General features: G+C 41.7%; 12 protein-coding genes across 12 annotated transcripts; 4 read left to right on the forward strand and 8 right to left on the reverse strand. All coding sequences in view use genetic code 12, as the record gives it.

Annotated features, from left to right (window-relative positions):
- Positions 1 to 54: 54 nt before the first annotated feature.
- Positions 55 to 1,782, reverse strand: URA7 (CTP synthase; the record flags this gene model as incomplete). Its single annotated transcript, XM_001485295.1, has 1 exon — positions 55 to 1,782. The coding sequence occupies one exon, from the start codon at positions 1,780 to 1,782 to the stop codon at positions 55 to 57; it is 1,728 nt and encodes a 575-aa protein (XP_001485345.1).
- A 110-nt stretch (positions 1,783 to 1,892) lies between these two features.
- Positions 1,893 to 2,414, reverse strand: PGUG_03075 (uncharacterized protein; the record flags this gene model as incomplete). Its single annotated transcript, XM_001485296.1, has 1 exon — positions 1,893 to 2,414. One exon carries the CDS (start codon positions 2,412 to 2,414, stop codon positions 1,893 to 1,895), a length of 522 nt encoding a protein of 173 aa, XP_001485346.2.
- Positions 2,380 to 2,967, reverse strand: PGUG_03076 (ESCRT-II subunit protein; the record flags this gene model as incomplete). Its single annotated transcript, XM_001485297.1, has 1 exon — positions 2,380 to 2,967. The coding sequence occupies one exon, from the start codon at positions 2,965 to 2,967 to the stop codon at positions 2,380 to 2,382; it is 588 nt and encodes a 195-aa protein (XP_001485347.2).
- Positions 2,968 to 4,042: 1,075 nt separating this feature from the next.
- Positions 4,043 to 4,789, forward strand: PGUG_03077 (uncharacterized protein; the record flags this gene model as incomplete). Its single annotated transcript, XM_001485298.1, has 1 exon — positions 4,043 to 4,789. One exon carries the CDS (start codon positions 4,043 to 4,045, stop codon positions 4,787 to 4,789), a length of 747 nt encoding a protein of 248 aa, XP_001485348.2.
- Positions 4,790 to 4,833: 44 nt separating this feature from the next.
- GRR1 (SCF ubiquitin ligase complex subunit) lies at positions 4,834 to 6,972 on the reverse strand (the record flags this gene model as incomplete). Its single annotated transcript, XM_001485299.1, has 1 exon — positions 4,834 to 6,972. The coding sequence occupies one exon, from the start codon at positions 6,970 to 6,972 to the stop codon at positions 4,834 to 4,836; it is 2,139 nt and encodes a 712-aa protein (XP_001485349.2).
- Positions 6,973 to 7,365: 393 nt separating this feature from the next.
- Positions 7,366 to 10,305, reverse strand: PGUG_03079 (uncharacterized protein; the record flags this gene model as incomplete). The annotated part of the gene is made up of 1 exon (XM_001485300.1): positions 7,366 to 10,305. One exon carries the CDS (start codon positions 10,303 to 10,305, stop codon positions 7,366 to 7,368), a length of 2,940 nt encoding a protein of 979 aa, XP_001485350.2.
- A 323-nt stretch (positions 10,306 to 10,628) lies between these two features.
- Positions 10,629 to 11,129, reverse strand: PGUG_03080 (uncharacterized protein; the record flags this gene model as incomplete). Its single annotated transcript, XM_001485301.1, has 1 exon — positions 10,629 to 11,129. One exon carries the CDS (start codon positions 11,127 to 11,129, stop codon positions 10,629 to 10,631), a length of 501 nt encoding a protein of 166 aa, XP_001485351.2.
- A 229-nt stretch (positions 11,130 to 11,358) lies between these two features.
- Positions 11,359 to 12,720, forward strand: PGUG_03081 (uncharacterized protein; the record flags this gene model as incomplete). The annotated part of the gene is made up of 1 exon (XM_001485302.1): positions 11,359 to 12,720. The coding sequence occupies one exon, from the start codon at positions 11,359 to 11,361 to the stop codon at positions 12,718 to 12,720; it is 1,362 nt and encodes a 453-aa protein (XP_001485352.2).
- Positions 12,721 to 12,881: 161 nt separating this feature from the next.
- On the forward strand, positions 12,882 to 14,090 carry TIF5 (translation initiation factor eIF5; the record flags this gene model as incomplete). Its single annotated transcript, XM_001485303.1, has 1 exon — positions 12,882 to 14,090. One exon carries the CDS (start codon positions 12,882 to 12,884, stop codon positions 14,088 to 14,090), a length of 1,209 nt encoding a protein of 402 aa, XP_001485353.1.
- A 544-nt stretch (positions 14,091 to 14,634) lies between these two features.
- Positions 14,635 to 18,234, reverse strand: PGUG_03083 (NopRA1 domain-containing protein; the record flags this gene model as incomplete). The annotated part of the gene is made up of 1 exon (XM_001485304.1): positions 14,635 to 18,234. One exon carries the CDS (start codon positions 18,232 to 18,234, stop codon positions 14,635 to 14,637), a length of 3,600 nt encoding a protein of 1,199 aa, XP_001485354.2.
- A 295-nt stretch (positions 18,235 to 18,529) lies between these two features.
- PGUG_03084 (uncharacterized protein) lies at positions 18,530 to 19,639 on the reverse strand (the record flags this gene model as incomplete). The annotated part of the gene is made up of 1 exon (XM_001485305.1): positions 18,530 to 19,639. One exon carries the CDS (start codon positions 19,637 to 19,639, stop codon positions 18,530 to 18,532), a length of 1,110 nt encoding a protein of 369 aa, XP_001485355.2.
- A 395-nt stretch (positions 19,640 to 20,034) lies between these two features.
- On the forward strand, positions 20,035 to 21,723 carry PGUG_03085 (uncharacterized protein; the record flags this gene model as incomplete). The annotated part of the gene is made up of 1 exon (XM_001485306.1): positions 20,035 to 21,723. One exon carries the CDS (start codon positions 20,035 to 20,037, stop codon positions 21,721 to 21,723), a length of 1,689 nt encoding a protein of 562 aa, XP_001485356.2.
- Positions 21,724 to 22,129: the final 406 nt, after the last annotated feature.

Consider the following 22,129-nt stretch of genomic DNA (forward strand, 5'->3'; position numbering starts at 1 on the left):
GGGTAGCGTATGCTTATTATGCTATCTAGATTCATTGTATTTATACAATTCTAATTAAAATTCTCCTTTGTAGTTCAAATCTTGGCTTTCCAAAATCTCTGGTAAAATTCCCGAGGAAGCAGCTACCAATCCCAAAAATGGTCTTGAGGGATCAAGAACCTTGGACAAATACTCAGGGTGGTATTGAGTACCAACGAAAAACTTGTGGTTCTGCAACTCTAACAATTCCATTCTAGCTCCAGTCTCATCTTTACCAACAAACTTCAACCCTTTTTCTTCGATTTGTTCCACGAGTTTGGGGTTGACTTCGTATCTATGTCTATGTCTTTCCATTACATGGTCAGAACCTCCATACAACTTTCTCAAGTTGGAACTTTCGGTTCCTGCTGTGAATCTGGTCTCGTGGATGCCAAGTCTCATAGTTCCACCCAACTTGATCTGGTCCACGTCTGGCATGTATACAACAGAAGCTGTTTCCTCGTCAGCATTGGCATCAAATTCCATCGAAGTAGAGTTTTCGTAGCCCAAAACATTTCTAACAAACTCAATCACGGCAATTTGTAATCCCAAGCAGACACCCAAGTATGGAACTTCGTTTTCTCTGGCATACTTGGCAGCGGCAATCATACCTTCAATACCTCTGTTTCCGAATCCACCTGGCACCAATATACCATCAGCCTGGCAAACGTGATGCCATGCTTTATGATACTCGGAGAGATCGTGGTCTTTAGCACCTTCTTCCAAGGACGTAGACTCGACCCACTCAATCTTCAATTTACGCTTGCATCTCATGGATGCGTGCTCCAAAGATTTAATAACAGACAAGTATGAGTCTTTGAGATTGGTGTACTTTCCAACCAATGCAATAGTAACAGTCTGGAACGATCTGTCATGGCTGGATGTCAATTCTTCCCATTTATTCAACAATTTTTCTCCTCTGGCCAAAGCACTAGGAGACAAACTAGACTCTTTCAAATTCAACTTTCTTGTCAAATACTTCATCATTCTCTGCTCCTTTAACAAGAGAGGAACGTGGTAAGTCGAGTTGACATCATGAACGGCGATAACCTGTTCTGGGCCAACATGACAAAACATGCCAATTTTTTCAATGGTGGAAACTTCCAACTCTTCCTGACATCTGCAAGCAATCATATCGGGAGTCAACCCCAAAGATCTCAAATCTTTGATGGCAGCCTGAGTTGGCTTAGTCTTTTGTTCACCATGAATGACAGGAACGAGTGAGACATGAATAAGAGCAAAGTTCTCAACACCAACTCTGAACTGAAACTGACGCAAAGCTTCAACAAAAGGAGCACTTTCAATGTCACCAACTGTTCCTCCCAACTCAATAATACATATTTCAGGCTCTAACCCCGATTCGTCTACAGGAACCTTGGATACACGTTCTATCCAATCTTGAATGGCTCCAGTAACATGAGGCACAACTTGCACCGTCTTACCCAAGTAATCACCTTGTCTTTCCCTTTCGATCACATGAGAGTAGATTTTACCAGTGGTAATGTTGTGGTCTCTAGTTAAAGTGATGTTAAGATACCTTTCGTAGTTACCAAGATCCAAATCTACTTCACCACCATCGTTCAAAACAAAGCATTCACCATGCTCCAAAGGACTCATGGTTCCAGCATCAATGTTCATGTACGGGTCGATCTTGATAGATGATACCCGGAACCCCAAGGTCTTGAATAACAATCCGGTAGACGATGCCAACACTCCCTTACCGATACCAGAAATCACACCTCCGGAAACGACCACGTATTTCATGATTTGAAGTCACTTAGAAGAAAAAATACACTAATCCGATTGAATAGGAACCGGAAACACTAGAAATACACCCCAAAGAGAACTACGACTTGCCCTCTTAAATATGGTATTTAAGCGGGAAGAAAGAAACAAGCGACGGTGCGGATTTTTTTGGAGTAGCGATGAGATGAACACGCGTTGTAGACTTCCCAATTGGGAAGTTTCTCGCAGAGAGATGTGTGCCCTATATACACCAGTGGATGGAAGTTGCATCCACAAGCACCTAAAAGGCAAATGATACTTTTCATATATGCTCTTGATTGCCACGGGAGTAGAGTCGAGGGCGACACAAGCAGCAAGCTACAGGGAATGAAAAGACGTACATGAAGTGAATGAGAAATGCAAGATGCAACTTCACAATAATTTGCAGTGCTAGAAATGAGCTTGAAAAGCTTAAGTAGCTTCGGGTTGAAGAAGCTGTGGAAGCTGTGGAAGCTGAAATAGTTTCGATAGACTTTGACTTTTCTTGCAAATGGACTATTTTGCAAAAATATTGATTCTTGTCTTACTCCAACGATATCTCTTTTACTCTCGATACTTCCCGAAATGCTGAATATCCTATACAATCTTGACACCGCCAATCTGTGTTCCATCCTCTGACATCAAAATCTGGGCCTTGCCCTGTTTCATTAATACATTTTTGATTGCTCTTACCAAGACATTGTACTCTATATTGCGCAATTCTTCGGGATAAGCAGACTCGTCCAGGTTAGTTAGCTCAAAGATCGTCAATATAGTTCCCAATTGACCTGAACTATTGACATAATCGTAGATCTTGGTGGCCCATTCCACTAGTGTTCTCCAGTATACAAGAACTCCCAATTCTGGACGCTTAGGATCGATATATTCGGCCCGTTTTTTGTTGTGGATCAAATACTGGAAGATTGTAGACAAGAAATCTGGCGCCACAGACCGTTCAATGGCTTTGTTCTCGAAAAGTGGTGGCAATTCTTTAAAGTTGAGATTCTCAATTTGTGAGTGAAGTGGCTCTCCGGAGGGAGATAACGATGTTATTCTATAAAATTGGCAAAAATTTAATATTATATCACACCATGAATCAAGCTGGTTATTAAGAACTGTAGTGTTGGGCTGTTTAGTATATAGTGGTGGAAAAGAGTGGATCTTGGGAAACTCAAACTGAGACATGAAATGAATTTAACACTTTCGCACTGTTTTTTATCTACAGCAATTATTCCATGAATTTTATTATGGTGACCTGTTGCCAGGTTGAAAGTGTCATACCCGAATACATTTTACATATTTAGACCTCGGCCATGTCTCTCAAACGACGGATAGTCGATCTGACAGTAGCAGCAGCAGCAGTGGAGACAGTGTAAGCACCACCAGCAACGGTCTTGCGGCAAGACTTACAGGTCCAGATACCAGCAGCACCTCTTTGCACGGTTCTCTTACCACAGAAGGAGCAGTCGTACTTGGCATGCTGTTGAACCTCCAACTTCTTGGTTTGTCTTCTCAACGAAGAACCGTATCTGACACCAAACTTACCGGTGATTCCTACCTTCTTAGTTCTTTTAGTCCTGAAAGTTAGTATTAAGTTTAAATTGAAGGGGTGATAAAGACGATTGGATGTTGGGCTCGGGTTGATGATAACTGTTCTTGATGAGTACCTCTAGGGTCGAAAATTATTTCTTTCATGGAGTGAAGTCTCTGGAAAAGTCACATATAGTCGGGTTGCGTATCAGGTAATGCAACTATCTTGTTTGACCCATAGGAATTTGTTTCGTGATAAAGAATACCTTCGGTTTTTCACCCCAATTATGACTTTCATTTGTCTACATTTTGTCTCGAATCAGTTCCCAAGCAGTTCCTGCTAATTTTCCAATCGTCCTCTGCTAGTTTCACCCTCCTTTTCATTATTCTTGTACATACATTTCTGATGCTTTAACTGTATGAAAAACCTCACTATTCTTTTCTCAAGTCTTCAGAAGCGAGGCGGTCGTGCCGCGTCGAAACGACAAAATTTTCAGAGCCAAGTTGCACGTGCGAGGGCCACAGCCCTACAATCTTGTATTACGTAATCGAGCTTGGTGGCTGCGGCGTTCTCATTTGCAGCCATTGGGTACAATAGCTGGAATGTCTTCAAATGATTCTCTAGCTTTGCCTGTAACACTCTCGGCTGACTGTAAGTATATTTTTCGATGAATGAAACTCGCTAACAATAGCCGATATAGATGGCTCAAATCAAGAAACTAGAAGCAATATGCTGACTTCTTCGACATCATCAAGTGATAATCTTGAGCAGTTATTGTATCGAATACGAACCGATAGTTCATTTCAAGTAGCTTCTCTATCTATAAGGCAGGTCCAGTTATTGGAAACAATGGTTGGTAACTATTTGTGTGGAGTTTTGAGTCGACACTCTAATGGTAGTATAAGTATATGTTGTAATAGTGTCACTTGTGAAAAGCATTCTTATCGACAAAAATTAAAGGTTCACCGAAGATTACCCCTTGAAATCATCCATCTTCAATTGCGGGATACTTTTGATGCTAACATCTTAAAAAGTTTACAACGTTATGTTAAGCTTCGAGACATGAGCCTTCTGTCGAATGCTACCGTATGCTACCCATTATCTTCCGAAGTTCTCGACATTCATGAGGAAGGAGTCCAGCTTCTCCGCCATTGTCTTCCTAGTCAAACTTCACAATCGCGTGCTAATGTCCCTTTAGGCGAATCCGACTTGAATGCTGCTTCTTTTGCCAAATCTGACTTACTGGATGAGTATGGATTGTTGCTTAATATTCGGCGTTCAGGTGCAAAGCGACTGGTTCGACCTATAAAAAAGGATTATGCACACAAGTTATCTCGCTCAGCAGGTGAGACGCCGGCCGAGGTTGTTTCCTACCTAAACTTAAAGTTGCAGCCGTACTATGCCAATGATTTCTTAAGAAGAAGAGAATTGGAACAACGGTTCGGATTCCAAAACACCATGAATAGGTTTAATTAATGCTATACACAAATTAGTGGAAAGAGCAGCAGCCTAAATGTAATTCAACTATTCTGTGGTCCTCTTGGAAATAAGCTAACCAGTTGCATCTCAATATCGTCGTCTTCATCGACGTTAACTATCGGAATGGCTTGGTTGCCATTGGGAAATACAGCCGGCTGCACTATTTGGGGGGCGTTCTGAGGGTCCTGGTTTTCCAAATGAACTTCATCTCCCTGGCCCTCAGCACCAGTAAATTGGCGCTCAACTAAGCGGTGTTGATGATGGTTCCTGATAAGCCGTTGGAAATGTTCACGCATCTCTTCCGGTCCCATATTGCCCTCATTAAGCTCTCGGAAAATCTCGCGATTAATATCAGACATTCCCTGGCCGTCATTATCCACGCTTTGTAATAATCCAAGTCCCCTCTGTCTTGCCCAAAGAGTCATCTCCTCGTCATCCATGTCTGCTCCTCCGTTCATGAACCTTCTTCTTCTTTCGTGGAACAATGCATGCATGTCGCCATGGTCAATTAAATAGGCGCGGTCCTCCATGACTTGGTTGAGATGTGCTCTCAATTGGTTTACGCCATGGCCGGAAAACACGCAAAATGAGTTTTTTTGATGCTCATTGAAATCTGGAGGTGGGTCGCGACAATACTGTGTGATTTCTCTTCTCAAGAATGCGTTGATGCCAGTTAATGATAGATGCGTCAATTTAGGGCAATTTTTCAAGAGTAAGTAGATAGGTCCGATGGTTAGGTTGGTGCAGTACGATAAGTGGACTCTTTCAAGGCAGTCTTGTTCTCCTCGACGTCTCACCAACTCTAAAATTCCGGAATCGGAAATCAAACTGCATTTTACCAACCCAATACGACGAAGTTTAGGCAAATTGGCAAGCTCCACTAGCGTCCAGTCTGTGAGTTGTGAACAACATGCCAAATCAATGTATTGTATTCGGTGGCATGATCTGACCAATGAAGCAACACCAAAATCAGTGATTAACGCACAATGACCAAGATGAATATAATGCAAGCTGCGTCCCAATTGTGACAATGCTCTTAAAGAAGCATCGGTTATTTGCATGCACTTGGATAAGACGACATTACGCAATCTTGGGGCGCATATCACGAGTTTTTCAACAAGCTTATCAGTGATAGCATTGCACCCTGTGATATCGATGATTCTGAGCTTTTCAAGGAAGAAATGGTTGGGTAATCGCTCAAGTAGCTTGTCCGTTATTCCAGCAGCATTACTTATTCTGAACTCTCGCAACTGAGACAAGTTTAAGAAAATCAACTTCAAGTACTTGTCAGTTACTTTTGGGCAGTTGTGAAGATCAATCTCAACGAGGGACTTGCAGTTTTCATACATAGCACTGATGGTTTCGTCTGTGATATTCTCCGATCCGTTAAACTTGACTCTTTTGAGCATTGGGCACGAGGTCAACAACTTTAAAATGGCTCTTTCACTTACATTACCACAACCAGGAGCATAGAGCCCTTGAAGTCTGGGGCAGTTGTCAGCTAACGCATATATGATATCATCGTGGATGTGGGTGACTCCGGTTAAATCAATGGATTGAAGTTTTTCGCAATTCTTTAACACTTCAGTAATGGGGTAATGAGTAAGCTTTGTACAGTTAACAAGGGTGAGGCGCTCCAATTTGGGGCATCCTACGAATAAGGATAGCAAGTCGTCATCCACTAGCTTGGTCATGAAGGAAAGGTTGAGTCGCTTGATGAAGGATCTATAATCCCAATGTGTGGACAGTTTTGGAAGTTTCATTATGGCTTTGATTTTGTTGAACGACGCGTCATTCTGCATGTTTGGTCGAAACCACAAGATTTCTATAATGAGATCGGCAAACTCGCGGCACACCGTGAGCAACGAGTACAAGTCTCTTCTGTCTAGGTGGTTGAAGATCTGAAGTAGTACTTCTGTTGGGAGTTTTAGTAATGGAGAATTGCGGTAATTAAGTTCCTGAATTTCGCTTTTTTGGGCTGCAGCAGAGTTTCTTCTCTGTGTGATCGATTCCTTGAGTTGTTTGTAATCATCAGGACCTTCATTTTGCATGATGAAATCAAACTTCAATGCATGATGATTGCGATTATTCACGTCAGGACTTGCTGCTGAGAAACGAAAAACCTCATTAGAGAGCTGATCTGGCAAATTGGAGTCGCCGTTACTACTGGGAGAACTCATAGTATACTTTTTGGAGGTTTCTTTTTGACAAAGTAACGAAAGCGGAAAAGGTCGAAGCCAGCCAAGATCGCAGTCACAAACAGACACCGATACTCTAAAGATATGGAAGTCTCAAAGCTCGTCTACGTCCGGAAATATAACGCTCAAAGTCAGCTCAACACTTTGCTGACTACCAGGACCTAGATTTGCGGCAAAAGAACTGAAGGTATATGATACAATCAGTGAGCGTGTTTGCACAAAGGCGCCCCCCTCTGGTATCTGCAGGAAAATTACTGGAATCGGATCATCGGGCTCGTATACAAGACCGGTGCCTGGGCCCTCGAATGTTGGGAAGATCTAATTTTTAATTTCAGTAAATAATAATTATGGACATGAGTACTGGTCTATAAACGTTCAAAAGAACAGGGTTCGCTTGTTCAGCTGCATGACTCCTGGTGTCCCAGGATTGGAATTGTAGCCAAGCGCGGCTGAGCTCAATGACAATTGTTCAAGCTGTTGCATAACCGCCGCGTCTTGATATTGTGATGCGTCAGGACCGCCTTGAAGACCGCCGTTTTGGGGTGCAACTCCATTGTAGCCATATGGAAGTGGAATTTGGCCGCTCATGGGTGCATTGTATGGTGCTGGAACTTGTCCAATGTATGGATTCGCATACTGGCCTGAGGTTGGCATGCCATAATGTGGGTTCAGGTTACCACTGGCACCGTGGCTACCTCTATGGCCTCTCTTTTGTTTTCTTCCTCCCGTTGATCCAGACCGGTTCAAACGGTTACTTGCGAGACCAACCTCGTCCATCAACTTGCGGTAAGGTTGAACATTGACGATATTAATTTCAAGTAAAATACGTCTGATCATCGACACAACATACTGGTGATAGTTGTCATTCCAGATATCATTGCCTGGTGACATCAAAGGAGGATTCGATACGATTTTGTAAAGGAAAAGTGGACCTGCGTTATTTTCCAGTCCTTCGGCCAAAAGATGCTCTAACAAATCTGTTGGAACACCGTTCTCATTGTTGATATCATATGCCCCAAAAATGCGGTTTAGGATACGTTGCGACAGTTCTGGATCGCTTCTGTTGCTCAATATCTTCAATACTGTTAAGTTTGCAAGCTTGTGGGTGCAAAATTCTCCCAAATTGGAGATGACCTTGTCTGTAACAAGTTTGTAGCGAAGGTCTGGCGATTTGTCAAAACCATTGAACGTGTCCAAAAACCAGGTGAGTAATAAAGATCCATTGGGGTTGACAATCAAATCGTTGGCATACTCAACTATCAACGATGCCACAAGTGCTACTTGTTCTCTTGATATCGCATTGTCTTTGCCGCACAGTTCAAGCATGGTTCTGATGCACCGAGCTCCGAAACGGCCATTGCTAATCTCAAGAAAGTTATCAAGAATGGTCTCGATAATGAAATCGTTGAAGGGAGATCCAAACTTGATACATCCTTGCAAAACATAATTTCCAAATTGGTCATTAAACATCTTTAACGAGTATGGCTTTAAACTCTCTGCAATGACATTCATTTGGTTGTAGTCTTTATCGCACAAATTAATAATTTTTTGAATAGCCCAGGTACCATTCTTGTGTATACCAAGCTGGGTCAAGTAAGGTGCAATCTCATGGACCATGATGAGTTTGATCGCCGGTGACTTGATGACTGCAAAAAGCTTTTGAATAACCGTGTTTCCCAAATAGTCATAACAGAGCTCGGGGAGCTCATCGAGCATGGAAATAGCAAGTTCATCCAAATCTGCATCGGACATTTCTCGTTTGTCCTCTGGACGTGACAGTTCTTTCTCGCAGGTTTCGAGACTCTTTCTCAATTCCCTAAGCTTCGGCGAGTCAAATTGGCGCAAAGGAATTGGTTCGGGAAGTGGTCCGAAATTAGCCTTATAATTTTCATTAGGATATCTGATAGCAGATTGTATCATGGAACGAACCTTGTTCATATCAATGTCATAAGGGGCAATCAGTGCCACTGAACTCAAGAGTGATAGCTGAATATTCACAAGGTCAATAGGCAGTGACTTGGTTGGAGATTCCGTACGCCTACCTTTGGAATTAGGACTTGTTTTCGAGTTATTAGTTTTAGCGACATTTTGTTCGGTAGGTGACTTGTCGAGCACCAGGGCAAATGCAGCATAAAGAGTAATTCCAGGAACCAACTCAAGATGATTAAAATTAGCTTTTAACGTCATAGCAATTTCCACGCTGCAGCATTCCACCAATGCCAATTTTGACGATTTGGTGGTGGTTACCTTCAAGCTCTTAATACTTCCTTTGGCTCTAGTGCCTAACGAATTGCTGAGTATGGACCATAGCTTGATAGAGTCTATGAAGTTGGGCAAATTATCAAACAAAAGGAAGTTGGTGGGCCCCAAGTTAGGGTTATCAAAGTTTGTGGTGATCCTGAAGTCTGAGAAATCGATATCATCTTGTAAAACAGGCTGTTGTGCGAGTATCTGATTTCTCGCTTGCTCTTGTTGTTGCTCCTGTTGAATTAAGTAGTTTTGAGCTAGAATCAGCTGCTTCAGTAATACAGCATCAGCTTCAGCGGGAGCTCCAGAAAACGTTTGAGCTCTATTTCTGTTGTGCATCGTGTTCATAGATGCCATCAAGTTATCTAATAAGACGTTCATATCATTAGACTGAGACAGAGATCCATGGAATGGAGATGTTGAGAGTCTCGACTGACCGGAGGGATCTACAACATGTAGTGGGGTCGCTTGAGATGCCATTGAGGGCATGCCAGCACTTACAGGAACCGCACCTGTGGTAGTATATGATCGGTTGCGGTTTGTCTGGGCGCCAGCGGAAAGAGTGGATTGAGGTGGATAGCCATGCATAGCAGAAAAAGACTGGGGAACAGTGCCTTGGTATTGTTGAGGGCCAAGAGCGGGACTGAAAAAGCTTCCACCATTGCTGTTGCTACCCGAATGAACGCTCGAATTGTCCAAAAGAGAAGGACCATTTCCCTGCGACGGCGAATGTTGAAGAGCATCATCATTCCAGATCGAGTTTGTGGAAAAAAGAGAGCCGGACCGCATTCTTCGGGTACTTCCATTGGACCCAGGAATGTCCATGCCCTCCTTTTCTAAAGGAGGCGAGCTAGCAGGAATTCCCAATGTAAATGAATCCATATATGGGATCCCCAAAGGTTCGGAATTGCCAATTGCGTTTAATGGCGAATGAGATTGGTTGAAACCTGCTGGAGATGAACCATGAATGAACGATGAGGGTAAGGTGCCCGCTCGACTACGGGACTTTTGCTGTACATCTGCCGAAGGTGTGAGCGATATACCGGGAGTGGTTGAATTAGAATCCATCACCAACGCTACAAATGTCGAGGTTTGCAATCTGGTTCAATGAATAATAGGAGGTGTGAAGCCGACCACTTCACAATATTGTTTTCAGTTTTCAAGCCAGCCTCGAGTCTTGGAATTGAAGGCGCTGCACGAATGTCACTAGATTACTATATGTGCCAGTTCAAACGATCGATTATGAAGAATGAAACGTTGCCGCAATACCCGAAAGCAATTAGCGAAATGTGAAAATGTGCAGCGTTTGAATCTGTGAAACGATCCCGGTTTAGTTCTGGATTTCTAGCAATCAAGATATCTTTCGTTCAGCTCCTGAACGACAAGTATGGTTAAATACCCAAAATTGTGAAATAAATGGTGGGCCGCTGTGTCTCCAACCACGACACTTGGCACCCGCCGGGCTGCCTGCAGGACAAAGCCTCACTCATAGCCTCCTTGGCTGAGACGAGGCTTACAATGCAAATAGGAGCAGTGCGAAGCGTAGACATATGTGACATGCTGCAGTCTGCGCCGTGTAGCAGATAACAAAATTGGGGAAGAAAGGTGTCAGCAATATAGCTAAATATGGTGGATGAATGTGGGACCCAAACACCTACCGCTAAAAAAAGATAGGAGTAGCGTGTGAATGATGAATTACATATTGTTGAGATTGTTGGGGTAAAATACGGTAGTAATGGAGTTGGTTTTGTAACTTTGACGTGGTAACAATGGTGTATGGAGTTAATAACAATTTGCAAATATTCGATTTTTTCAAATTTTGCACCCATTACTATTTTCACATTATAAAATTCAAAGTTGAATATTGAAAAAAATAGACATAAAACAGTCATGACCCTAAATCCGCATACACTCTACCACAATTCACCTAAATTCGCTATTCGTGAATCTCAGCTACCGCTCTTCATCTCTTCATCTTCTTCATCTCTGTCTTCGTCTTACCTGCAGTACTCCTACATGTAGCACCTTTGTGGACCACGCTGCAAACGAAACCTAGGCTTTTTCAGGCCATTCCAATACACTGATATTCATCAATTTCTATAAATTGATACCCAAAACGCAATGGCATCACTCCAACAATACATAATTGACGTTAAATCTGCAATTTCTAACGAAGATTCCATCAAGTTGAAGGACTTGATTTCAATACGGCCTCAAGGTGAAGAGGGTATTAAGCGGTCACAATTCGATATACCGTCCTCAGCTGATGTATCTGTGCTTCCCGAAAGATTTCAGTCGGTGGTCACTTCATACATTCAACTTTTAAAACTGGTCTACATTCAATCAGATATCAAGGCTGCTTTCAAAGACCTCAATACTTTAACAACTAACCTTATTCGAGCCGCCGAGTCCCAAACTAACTGGATAAACCTTCCGTTGATCAACGCCTGCAAAGAGCTCATTTCCGTATACCAAGTACAACAGAAAAACTTTCCTGATGAGGAACCAGTTAATGACATTGTCGTCGATGCCGCTGCCACAGAAACCGGAAAAGCATCACCAACTCTCGAATTGTTGGTTACTACCATCAACAAAGCGTTCAAGCTCTCGTTGACAGACAAAACCCTCGAACTTGAGCATCAAAAGCGTCGAGATATCTACTTTTTCTTGGGTTGTTTGCTTCAATTATACTTCAAAATGGGCAAATTGGAGCTTGCAAAGTCGGTTCAGAAGGCAATAAAAGGCACACGGCTTCTGCTTCCTAATTTTTCTACTAAGAAACGTAAGAAAGGGCTCGCAAGTCCCATTTCAACGAGATGGTACGAAGTGTCATACTTGTACTACAGTGCATTGTTGTATCTTGACGATATGGATTTTGTTCAGGCCGAAGAAAGATTATCGACTGCTTTTGCGTTAATATCATACTACTCCGACAAGGAAGCTGCTTCAAAGCATACGGAAAGAATCTTATTGATCCTTATACCTTTAAAACTTCACAATAGTCGCTTGACTCCCTCACAAGAATTATGGGACCAATTTCCCACACTTCGCGAGATATACCGTGACAATCTTTTCAAGGCCGTGTACAATGGTAATCTCCAACAGTTTGACGAATGCTGTAATCGGTATAGAATGTTGTTTTTAAAGAAGTACTTGTTCTTACTCATTGAGCAATTGCGGCCCCTCTGCTACTTGAAGTTGACCCGCAAAGTTTGCCTCATCTACAAGGAACTCAACAAAGATCCCAAAACCGATCATATAGTACCGCTCTCTGCAATCCAAGTTGCTTTTGAAATGTCCGGGTTTTATGGTGAAACCATCGATTTCAGCGAGCGGTCATTCTACTACACTTTAGATGCTCTTGAATGCATTTTGGCCAACCTTATAGTGACAGGACGCATCAAAGGCTACATTTCTCACTCCAACAAGTGCATTGTGTTGTCCAGAGCGACTCCATTCCCACCCCAAGTGATCAAGCCTTAAGTACTCATCTTGCAACCGACCGCACGTGACGCGACCGGGACACGCCGCGGCCGAAAAAAAATTGTTGACTTGCTTACACACTGTGTAAATGGTAATACCGTGAAAAATTACCTTCCAACATAGTTGAAATTCACTACCTAAGCAAAATATAACCCGCAATCATGTCTTTCATCAACATTTGTCGTGACAACACTGATCCGTTTTATCGGTACAAGATGCCTCCAATCCAATCAAAGGTTGAAGGAAGAGGAAATGGTATCAAAACTGCCATCGTCAATTTAAGCGAAGTTTCTCGTGCACTTGGTCGTCCTGCTTCGTACATTGTCAAGTACTTTGGCTCAGAATTAGGTGCTCAGACCTCTATGGATGAAGACAAGAACCGTTACTTGGTGAATGGTGTTCACGATGCCAATGAATTGCAAGATTCCTTGGATGGATTCATCAACAAGTTTGTGTTGTGTGCAAACTGTAAGAATCCTGAAACTGAGATTCAGATCAAAGAGAAGGATAATTTACAGCGTGACTGTAAGGCTTGTGGACATGTTTCCATCATCGACCCCAGACACAAGTTGTCTACTTTTATATTAAAGAATCCTCCAGCAGGTGCCAAGGGTGGCAAAAAGGGAAAGAAGGCTGCTACTGCTACTGCTAACGTTGTAGGTGGAGGAAAATCGATTTCTGATATCGCTTCTGGCCAGCAACAAGAAAACGGCAGCGGTGACGTTGGTGACGACGATGACGATGTTTTAACTAGAAAGATCAATGCCGAGGCTGCTGCATTGAAAGCCGAGAGCATTGAAGTCAATGATGACGACTGGGCTGTTGATATGTCGAAGGAAGCTATCGAGGCCAGAGCCAGAGAATTGGAAGGTTTGTCGTTACAAGGAGACCAAGAAAAGTACAACGAATTGGGCGAATGGATCTTGAAAGGCCGTGAAGAGGATGAGTTGCCTAGCGACGTTGAGATTTACAAAAAGATTGTTGAGCTCGATATCTTAGAAGAACCAGAAACTGTTCAAGTTTTGGCCCAGGTCTTGTTTGACGAAGAGATTGTCAGTGAGCTTGAAGAGCACGCAGGTTTATTGACAAAGTTGATCAACCAACAAACTGAATTGGAGAAAGCGTTCATGGGAGGATTGGAGAGATTCTTGGGTATGGAGAAACCCGAATTGATTCCTGCGTTGCCCAAAATTTTGATGTCTGTTTATGAACATGATATCGTCAATGAGAATGTTATTCTTGCATGGGGAAGCAAAGTGTCCAAGAAATACGTCGCTAAGGATATTTCTAAAAAGGTTCGTCGTGCCGCTAAACCATTCATCAAGTGGTTGCAGGAAGCTGACGAGGAGAGTGACGATGATGAGGAATAGACATCGTTTCATATAGCTAATCATTATACATAACGAGCACTAAAATGACAGAGTAAATACAACCGAATACAAGGAGAAATACAAATATACATACTCATTAAGCTTAAATAACATAAAGGGAACTATTTCTTAAAATCCTCAACGCTCCTTCCGGTCTGTTGTTTCAAATACTTATCGGCTTCCTTTGAAACGTAATCATAAACCAAGTTTTTCTGTTTGAAATACCCGCTATTTCTCAAGAGAGTCACTGTATAATCATATAAACGCTCTCCCAATCCGAGATACTTACCAAACCACGTCCTGAAATCGACTGATGATAAAGTGGAAGTATCAAATTGAAGCCCAGTGTTACGATTAATTCCAGCAAGAATAATTGATATAAGGACCAAGTCAAACGAGTAGTGAGCTAGTTTACCAAGCTGTATTAGAACGTATTTGTGGAAGCCTAAACTGGTATTTACTTACAGGCATATTGAAAGGTTTATCTATTCAATTGTCGCGAGCACAAAATTAGTTGAACTTGTGACTGCATATACAGCCATAGTTATGCACCGTTGCAAAGCCTTTTGACATAATTGTCCCCACCAGTCCACTCCTTAGTCCGTTTTGTAGCCTGAGAAGTTCCGAATCTTAATAACAACTGCTTGTAATTCAATTCGAATTGAGCTGACGCAACGTTATTTTTCCATCTTTTCGTATCACTCTGCTTTTGTTCAATATACCCAAGAGCACCAAACTTGGTAATTAGTAAATCGTTGCCCATATCAAGCGACTGGATCTTATAGATGAACTTCAATATTTCACTGAAAGTCTTGGGAGGTGTATACGGTGAGTTCAGAATATCAAGAGCCCATTCAAGTACACCTTGGTTACCTATGAGTCTCAAGTCCTCAGAACATATTCCACTAGTCAATGCTTCGAGTAGCCACGAGATTTCCTTGTAGTAGTTCTCACCAGCTACCGCACCTTCAATTGCTTGTGACTTGGTGATACCATGGTACATTGGAATATCATGAGCACGCAATGAAGGGTTTGAGAGCACAAATCGATAAGCTCTATCGTACATGAAATGCCCTGGGTTTCTCAAAATTGGTATTAAAGCACCATAGAGATTCCATACCAAGTTTGGAATTTCAACTTTTTTTATTATCGTGTTGAGAATGATGTTCAAGTAAACTTTGAATATCACCTTGTCTTTATAGGTTTCGAAACCTGCGTCAGATTTTGCAATACCTCCAATTATTCTCGTTACAGATTCCAGAACTGCAGAATTGCCAATATTCTGAACAAGAATTTCGAGAATCCCTGTCTCTATAATATTTCTCACATTGAAGACTGGCACATCATCTCCGTTTTCATTTGTGCTGAGGCTGATGAGTTCACTATGACACAAGGTCACCATGGCTATGAATTGTGGATCATAACTTGAAGGACCATTAAGACGGATTTCTTTGGTTGTAAAAAATGACTTGATTTCTTTTAGAAAATCTGACGTTTGAACCTTCTGCTTCTGTATGATCTTGGAAAGTGCCGCAGGAGTCTCTATATCAGAGACGGCTCCTCCTCGTATAGTGTTATTAATGGTGTTCTTAGATATGGTAACCAGCAACGAATCTTTTGAATTTTTGATGAGTGGCTCTTCGGTCACCAAACTAAGGTCGGATTCGCTGAGCTCTTCGGCCACATCCCATCTTGCTACATCATTAACCCAAGAAAGATTCACTTTGGCTTCTATATCTTGAAGCACTTGTTTCAAGAGAATGTCTTCTGGACGAAGAGACCCCGAGTAGTAGCAGATCAAGTTGTTTTGCAAAAAACGGGCTGCCTGCTTGCTATTTTTGAAATACAATAGGAAAATTATCAACCCACTGTACGAGCGAATACTGGCAGAGCCCAAGTTTGTCGTTAAAATGTTTGCCTCATTATTAATGAAGATCTGAAGAAATTTAGAAGCGTCAATCTCGGAATGCTTTGCACAGCAGATTATAGAACAAACATATTCAAGATAAAGCTCATTCAAGATCCACTGCGAATGCTGTAATATAACCTCAAGTTGAGTGTCCAAGATACGACCAGAAATCTGACTCCATAATCCAGAATTGAGGCTGGAAAGCAATTTGATCAACGAGTCGATAAGCTCATCAAAGCTTTGGTTTTGCTTGGTCAATTCTGCAAATCGCTTGGTGACAACTAGGAGAATACCTTGAATCCATGGTATGGCTCGAGGAACAAGATTGTCAACTTTCACCGCCTCCTGCAAGAACGTAACAAATTGGCAATTAAAAGCCAAACTAGAACTATTCTTCTTTATCACTCTCACAACCAAATCGAAAGATTCAGTAGCATCAGCGATACCCAATTGTAAACCACAAGATAAAACTTGCAAGCATTCTTGCCAGTGTTCTTCAGAGTTCTCTAGAGACTCGAGAAAAGCGTAAATGTATTGCACAACTTCCAAGATGAAGGAACTCAAATCATCACCGACTTCTTCACGGACTTTTTCCACATTGAACGAGCCGCTGATAGCAGCCGCAATGGATATACTTGAGGCAGTACCTAAAAACTGAGATTTATCGGCCAAGATTATTTCTGTCAAAGTTTGCTTGTTGTTCTGATTGTCGATGAGAACTTTCAAAAGAGGAATGTTAAACTTGCTTCTGATTATTGTTCCAACCACTTTCTTGAGATTTTGTTCATCAAGTTGAATCAAGCCATATGACATGGCAATTTTAAGAACAGGAAGTTCAAGTTCCGAGGACTCTAAAACTCTGATTAAAGACCCAACAGAAAGGGATAGCCTTCTGTGAATGGCCAATTCAAAAAGATGTTTCAAAACTCCTTTGCCAACATTTTCGTCCATCAAACTTAAGACAGCTTTGCTAGACAAAATCCAAGAAAACTTGCATAAAAACTCTTGACTAGCGATTGCCATATCGCTGGAATTATGGAAACAATCCAGAATGAATTTCACGTATTCGGTGTCTTGCAATTGACTTCGTTTCGTATCGTCAATTACATCATATACCGAACTGTAGATTTCGTTAAGCAACTCGGAAGAAAAAGCTGTATCGACACTCAAACCAGAACTAAGATCCTCCATACTCAATGACAAGCTGCCCCAAAATGGACGCTTGAAGATGTACGCCTCCAAAGATTTATTACTTGGCACATTGTAAGCCATGTATTGTGCCGCTTTGGACGCCAAGTCAGCAAATACTTCATTTTCTGAGGACGTTATGTTTGCTGTCTTCATGAAATACCACAAGGCAGCAAAGTCGGTGCTTGTGAATACGACTCTTTGACTCAAACTCTTGTCTTTTCTCAATTCCTTGACAGTTTTACCCATAATAAAGTCCGCAAAACTGTCTTCGTTGTGTTTAACATGGACCAAAGAAATTTCCTTTATGTTTTCTTCCGGAATGAATTTGTTCCACATTTTCACAAGTCCATCTTCAGGTTCACCAATGATTAACAATTCACGAGAAAGTACTTGAAGCCATTCGAGCACGGATTTTGAACGGTTGAATATATACTGTTCGAACAATGCAACGATGAAAGGACTCACGTCGCCAAACTCTTGGTGGGACATATCCAAATACTTGTATGGTGTTTTGGTAGCGTACCCAAGAGACAGGTCCATGAGTGTGTAAACTTGTTTTTCATTTATCTTGTTGCACAGACGAACCAAGCTTGCAATTGGGGATGCCAATAACTCCTTCTTGAATATGAGAGAGGTTTCAGTGAATTTCAATATCCTTTCTTGTATTCTGGCTCGCGAAGATGGAGGAACAGCGACAGTTAAGCGGATCAAGGTGGTGAAAAGAGAGTTGCGTCCATCCGTAGCTGACCACCATTTGAGTTCCTGTTCGTTTTGTTCGTAGGATTGGATCTCCAAGAGCTTATTGAAGCAAACTAAGTCATAGGGTGTAAATTCAGAAACATCTCGTTCCAGAACCATTGCGGTGATATTCGAATGTGTAACCTTCGACACCAACGAAAAGCCGGAAGGGCGAGCAATCGAAAGTGGATACAATTCTTCGTAGAGCTGAACTATTTTCAAAGCCGTGAGTTGTCTCAACTTGTCTTGCTTTGCTTGGGAATCGTTTTTTAATGCTTGGCCGATTTGTTCAACTTCTGGAAGCATATCGAACACAAGCTCACACAAAGTTGATTTTTGAACATTAGTGAGGTGATGCTGAAGACTTTTGACGGCGCTAAGGACCAGAAGCAATAATTGCCTTGAAATTTGCAGGCATAAGTCAATCTTGGATTCGATACCTTTGAGGAAAGAAGCCTTAGACAATGGAGCAGGACATAAACATTCAAAGAGTAATGAAATGTCCAATACTCCACTATTAGAGCTCTCAACAGGCAACTTTATTTTCAAGATTTCAGTAAACAATAAACTTCGCCCTATCCACCATGAAGTTAAGGAAGGATCATGATACCCACCCCCTGTTTGAACACACCAGTTCAAGTAAGGTGCAATCAATTCGGGACATTTGGTTAAGAATTTCAGTCACAATAGCCAATTGTTGGAATGTTTCACAAGGCTTCAAAGTTGTCAAAAAGGTGAAAAGAAGTTTATTATGAACCTTGAAAGATTTTCCATTAACATTGAGTGGAGTACCATAGTTTGTAGTGAGCAAGCACTGATTGTTTGGAAAAAGTAACCCTTCGCTGGAAGAGGTGAATGATTTCACAAATTGAATGAACTGAGATGTAAAAGTGGCATCTTGTAATCGATTAAACAACAACTGTAATTTGAACATAAAGTTCTCGTTAAGTATCTTGCACTTGGTCGAGCGCTTAAAGCTTGCTTCCTTGAGTATAGCCGACTCTATCCATTCTATGATGATCAGAAGTGTTCCAATCGAATCCGAACCAGCCATAAACTTCCATAAATTATTCATGATTTTTGGTTTATTTACAAGCAAGTCCTTCCGAATATGGCTTGGAACCGAGGTGGTAAGTGCTATCCAAAAGCGGATAAAGTTATGACGAGTGTTTAGATGATCATTGGACTGACTAATAGGGCCATCTTGTCCTTTAGGTGGAACCAATAAATTGGGAAGTACGGTCAAGTTGAGATCAAAATTGTCAATGAGTACAGTGGCCAAAGATGATTGGAAAGTCACGATGTTCAGCATGAGGCGAAGTATTGGGTTAGTTATGGCTGGTCTGTTGTTATTGAGGGCTCTGTACAAGATTTTTGAATGACTTTGAAGGATTTCTTGATATCTTTCAACGATTTGGGGACGCATTTCCATCAACTCCAATTGGGCTTGAAGCCCTTCTTTCAGATCCGACGCTACCTTTTCATTTACGAACACGTTTTTAATAGCACTGCTGAGCCTGGCAAGCTTTACCGATGTTTCAATGAACAGACTATGATCATTAACCGACAAGAAATAAGCCCAGGCCGAAATTGAGCGGGCAAAATGTCCATCTTTGATGAAAAAGACAATCGATTCTGGTTTCCCCGACGAAGCTGCATCAAGGTGTTCCAACGCCTTGCCGTCGACGTTCGCAGTGGGCGTTCTAGCCATTTAGCTCAATAATCAAGAGTGAATCGAGATGCGATAGCTGAGCGCGCGATGAGATGCGAATGACACAAAGTGGAGAGAAAAGATCGTGAATGAAGCATGATATAAATGTGACTACTTGTGCTTATGCATGCTATAGCTTGGTGCTATGAGATGAAGTGGGTCTTTTTTTCTGATCATGACTTAAAGTTTCCGTTATATATTCTTAACAACCTCTTATTAAGTGCTGACCAAATTCTCCGAGTAAACTTCCAGATGGCTGATTTAGGATTTGATCGGAAGCAAGGTAACAAAAGTTAACAATCACTGATTCAGACGCTTCGATACGGAATTGCAGTCTGCAAGTATTGAACACTTCATATTACTATAATTCAACACATTTCAGTTAAAATTATGACATGGCTGCAACAACTCAAGAAGACCACAAGAATGAGCAAGAAGATATCTGGAGTATACTTCCATCTTACCACATGTTCCGATCCACCGTTAGTCTTAGCGTGTTTGATGTAGGGGATGACACAGATGATGAGGATAGCTACTTTCCTCCCTTATACTCGCCCAGCTTGAGTGATTCACTGACGGTAGAAAGTACCAGATCGCTGAATATTGTTGACCAGCCGTTACTACCTGCCAAACACAACGTCACCAACAATATGCTTTCAATGAAAAATTACACCCACAACGAGGTTTCTCTGCAATTTGCAGTTGATATTCAATTCATTCGTACGATTGGAGAGATAGGCAAACCCAATGAATTGGTCGATGTTTCCAACTGCTCATTCAAGCCAGGAAGCACCGTCAATGGTTTCTTCACTTTCAGGAACTCGTCGGATCGTCCAGTCAAATTTGATCATCTCTATGTGATGTTGGAAGGTACTATCACTATAGGTACTACCCGGAAAAAGTTCTTGGAAATGATGGATATGTCGGCGTCGTGGTCGTTTGGACGCATCAACAGACTTCTTTATGAGTCGAACCATAGCAACGACTGGTCAAATATCAATGATTCGGATGGAATCAGACTTGCCATTGGTCCAGTGAGAATCATCAAACCAAAAACAACTTATAAGCTTTATTTCACTTTTAAGTTGCCCCAGAGGCTACTTGACACTGCGTGCTCTTCGCAATGCACAAGTCACTGTGCTATGCCGTCGTCTTTGAAAACGGAAGACTATACTATCTCATATAATGTCAGTGCTCGTTTCATCAGCACCAACAGCCGGGTTCTAGGCACTTCAAGTGACCCTGAGTATGTAATCTTCAAAGAAGCTTGCAAGGAGATTCATGTTGTCTCCAGTTCAAATTATGAAGAAGAGGAAGAGCAATTGGAAAAATTCGAACAAACGGCGAGGTACGAAATTGAAAGAGGTCAACTTTTGCGCTTGCAGGCAGCTCGCAATGTATTGTCGATTCCTCTTGAATACAAGGGTTCTCTCAGAAAGCACAAAGAAGACTCACTTGGAGGAAAAGACGAAGTCACCAAGTTGGCTCTGTTCCCTGTTCGAAAACGCTTTTTCGTTTCGAAGGTATCCATGAAAATTTGCACGCCCAGAAAGAGCTACTTTTTCAAGCCAGGAACCGCGGGCCAAATTGCGATTCCTTTAACCATAAGCTCCTCGACTAAGCCAAGTGTGAAGCTGTTTAAAATTCAAATTGAGGCTGTTACAGTTAAAGGCCCAACCACTGCCATACCAATCGAGATTCTGCACAAGTTTATAATAAGAGAACTAGATGCTGGGAGAACGCCAATTGTTTCAATCTTCTCCAAATTGAGACAAGAAATAGAGCAGCTAGAAAAATCGGTTGAAGACTTCCAGGCAGATAGGAATCTATGGAAGACTCTCAAACTTTTGTTATCAGCCGCTGTGGATGTTAAGACTCTTGATGTTGAGTCGCATTTAAGTTCTTCGAGTCTCGAAAAAGTTAATTCTGAGTTTCGTCAAAGTTTAGTGCTTAGTGGAAATTTGGGTGCAAAATTTTGCAGCTCACCACCCACATTCCAAACTTGTAACGTTTGTCGCTTTTACATCCTCGTGGTGAACGTTAACCAAAATACAAAGCTTCGCTTACCGTTAGTGGTTCAATGACCGAAATTTAAGAAATAGTGTTTGAAATATGATTTAGATACGAGGCATATCAATGCTGGAACTACGTCTCCAAATATTCACTTATCACTAAACTACCCAAGTTTTTCAATCACCTTTTAGTCGCGATTTAAGCTTTTAACCGAGACTTAAATCGCGTTTGCAGCGTAGATTAAAGTAGCGACATTCTCATCATAAACTTCTTCTTCGCACATAAAAAATAATCGTAATTTTTCGTAACTAAATCGGGGCGCGGTTACTCCTGATTACCGTTTGTTCCAAAAGTGTGACTTCAAACTAATCTTGACAGCCTCTTGCAAACTAGTGACATCACGTTTCCCCTCTGTAACTTCATCTATTTATAGGAAATATGCCCTTTACATTTCAACCCGCATTAGAATACCTGCAT

This window comes from Meyerozyma guilliermondii, genomic scaffold (genome assembly GCF_000149425.1).
Source record: "Meyerozyma guilliermondii ATCC 6260 scaffold_3 genomic scaffold, whole genome shotgun sequence".
In the NCBI taxonomy this organism is placed as follows: domain Eukaryota; kingdom Fungi; phylum Ascomycota; class Pichiomycetes; order Serinales; family Debaryomycetaceae; genus Meyerozyma; species Meyerozyma guilliermondii.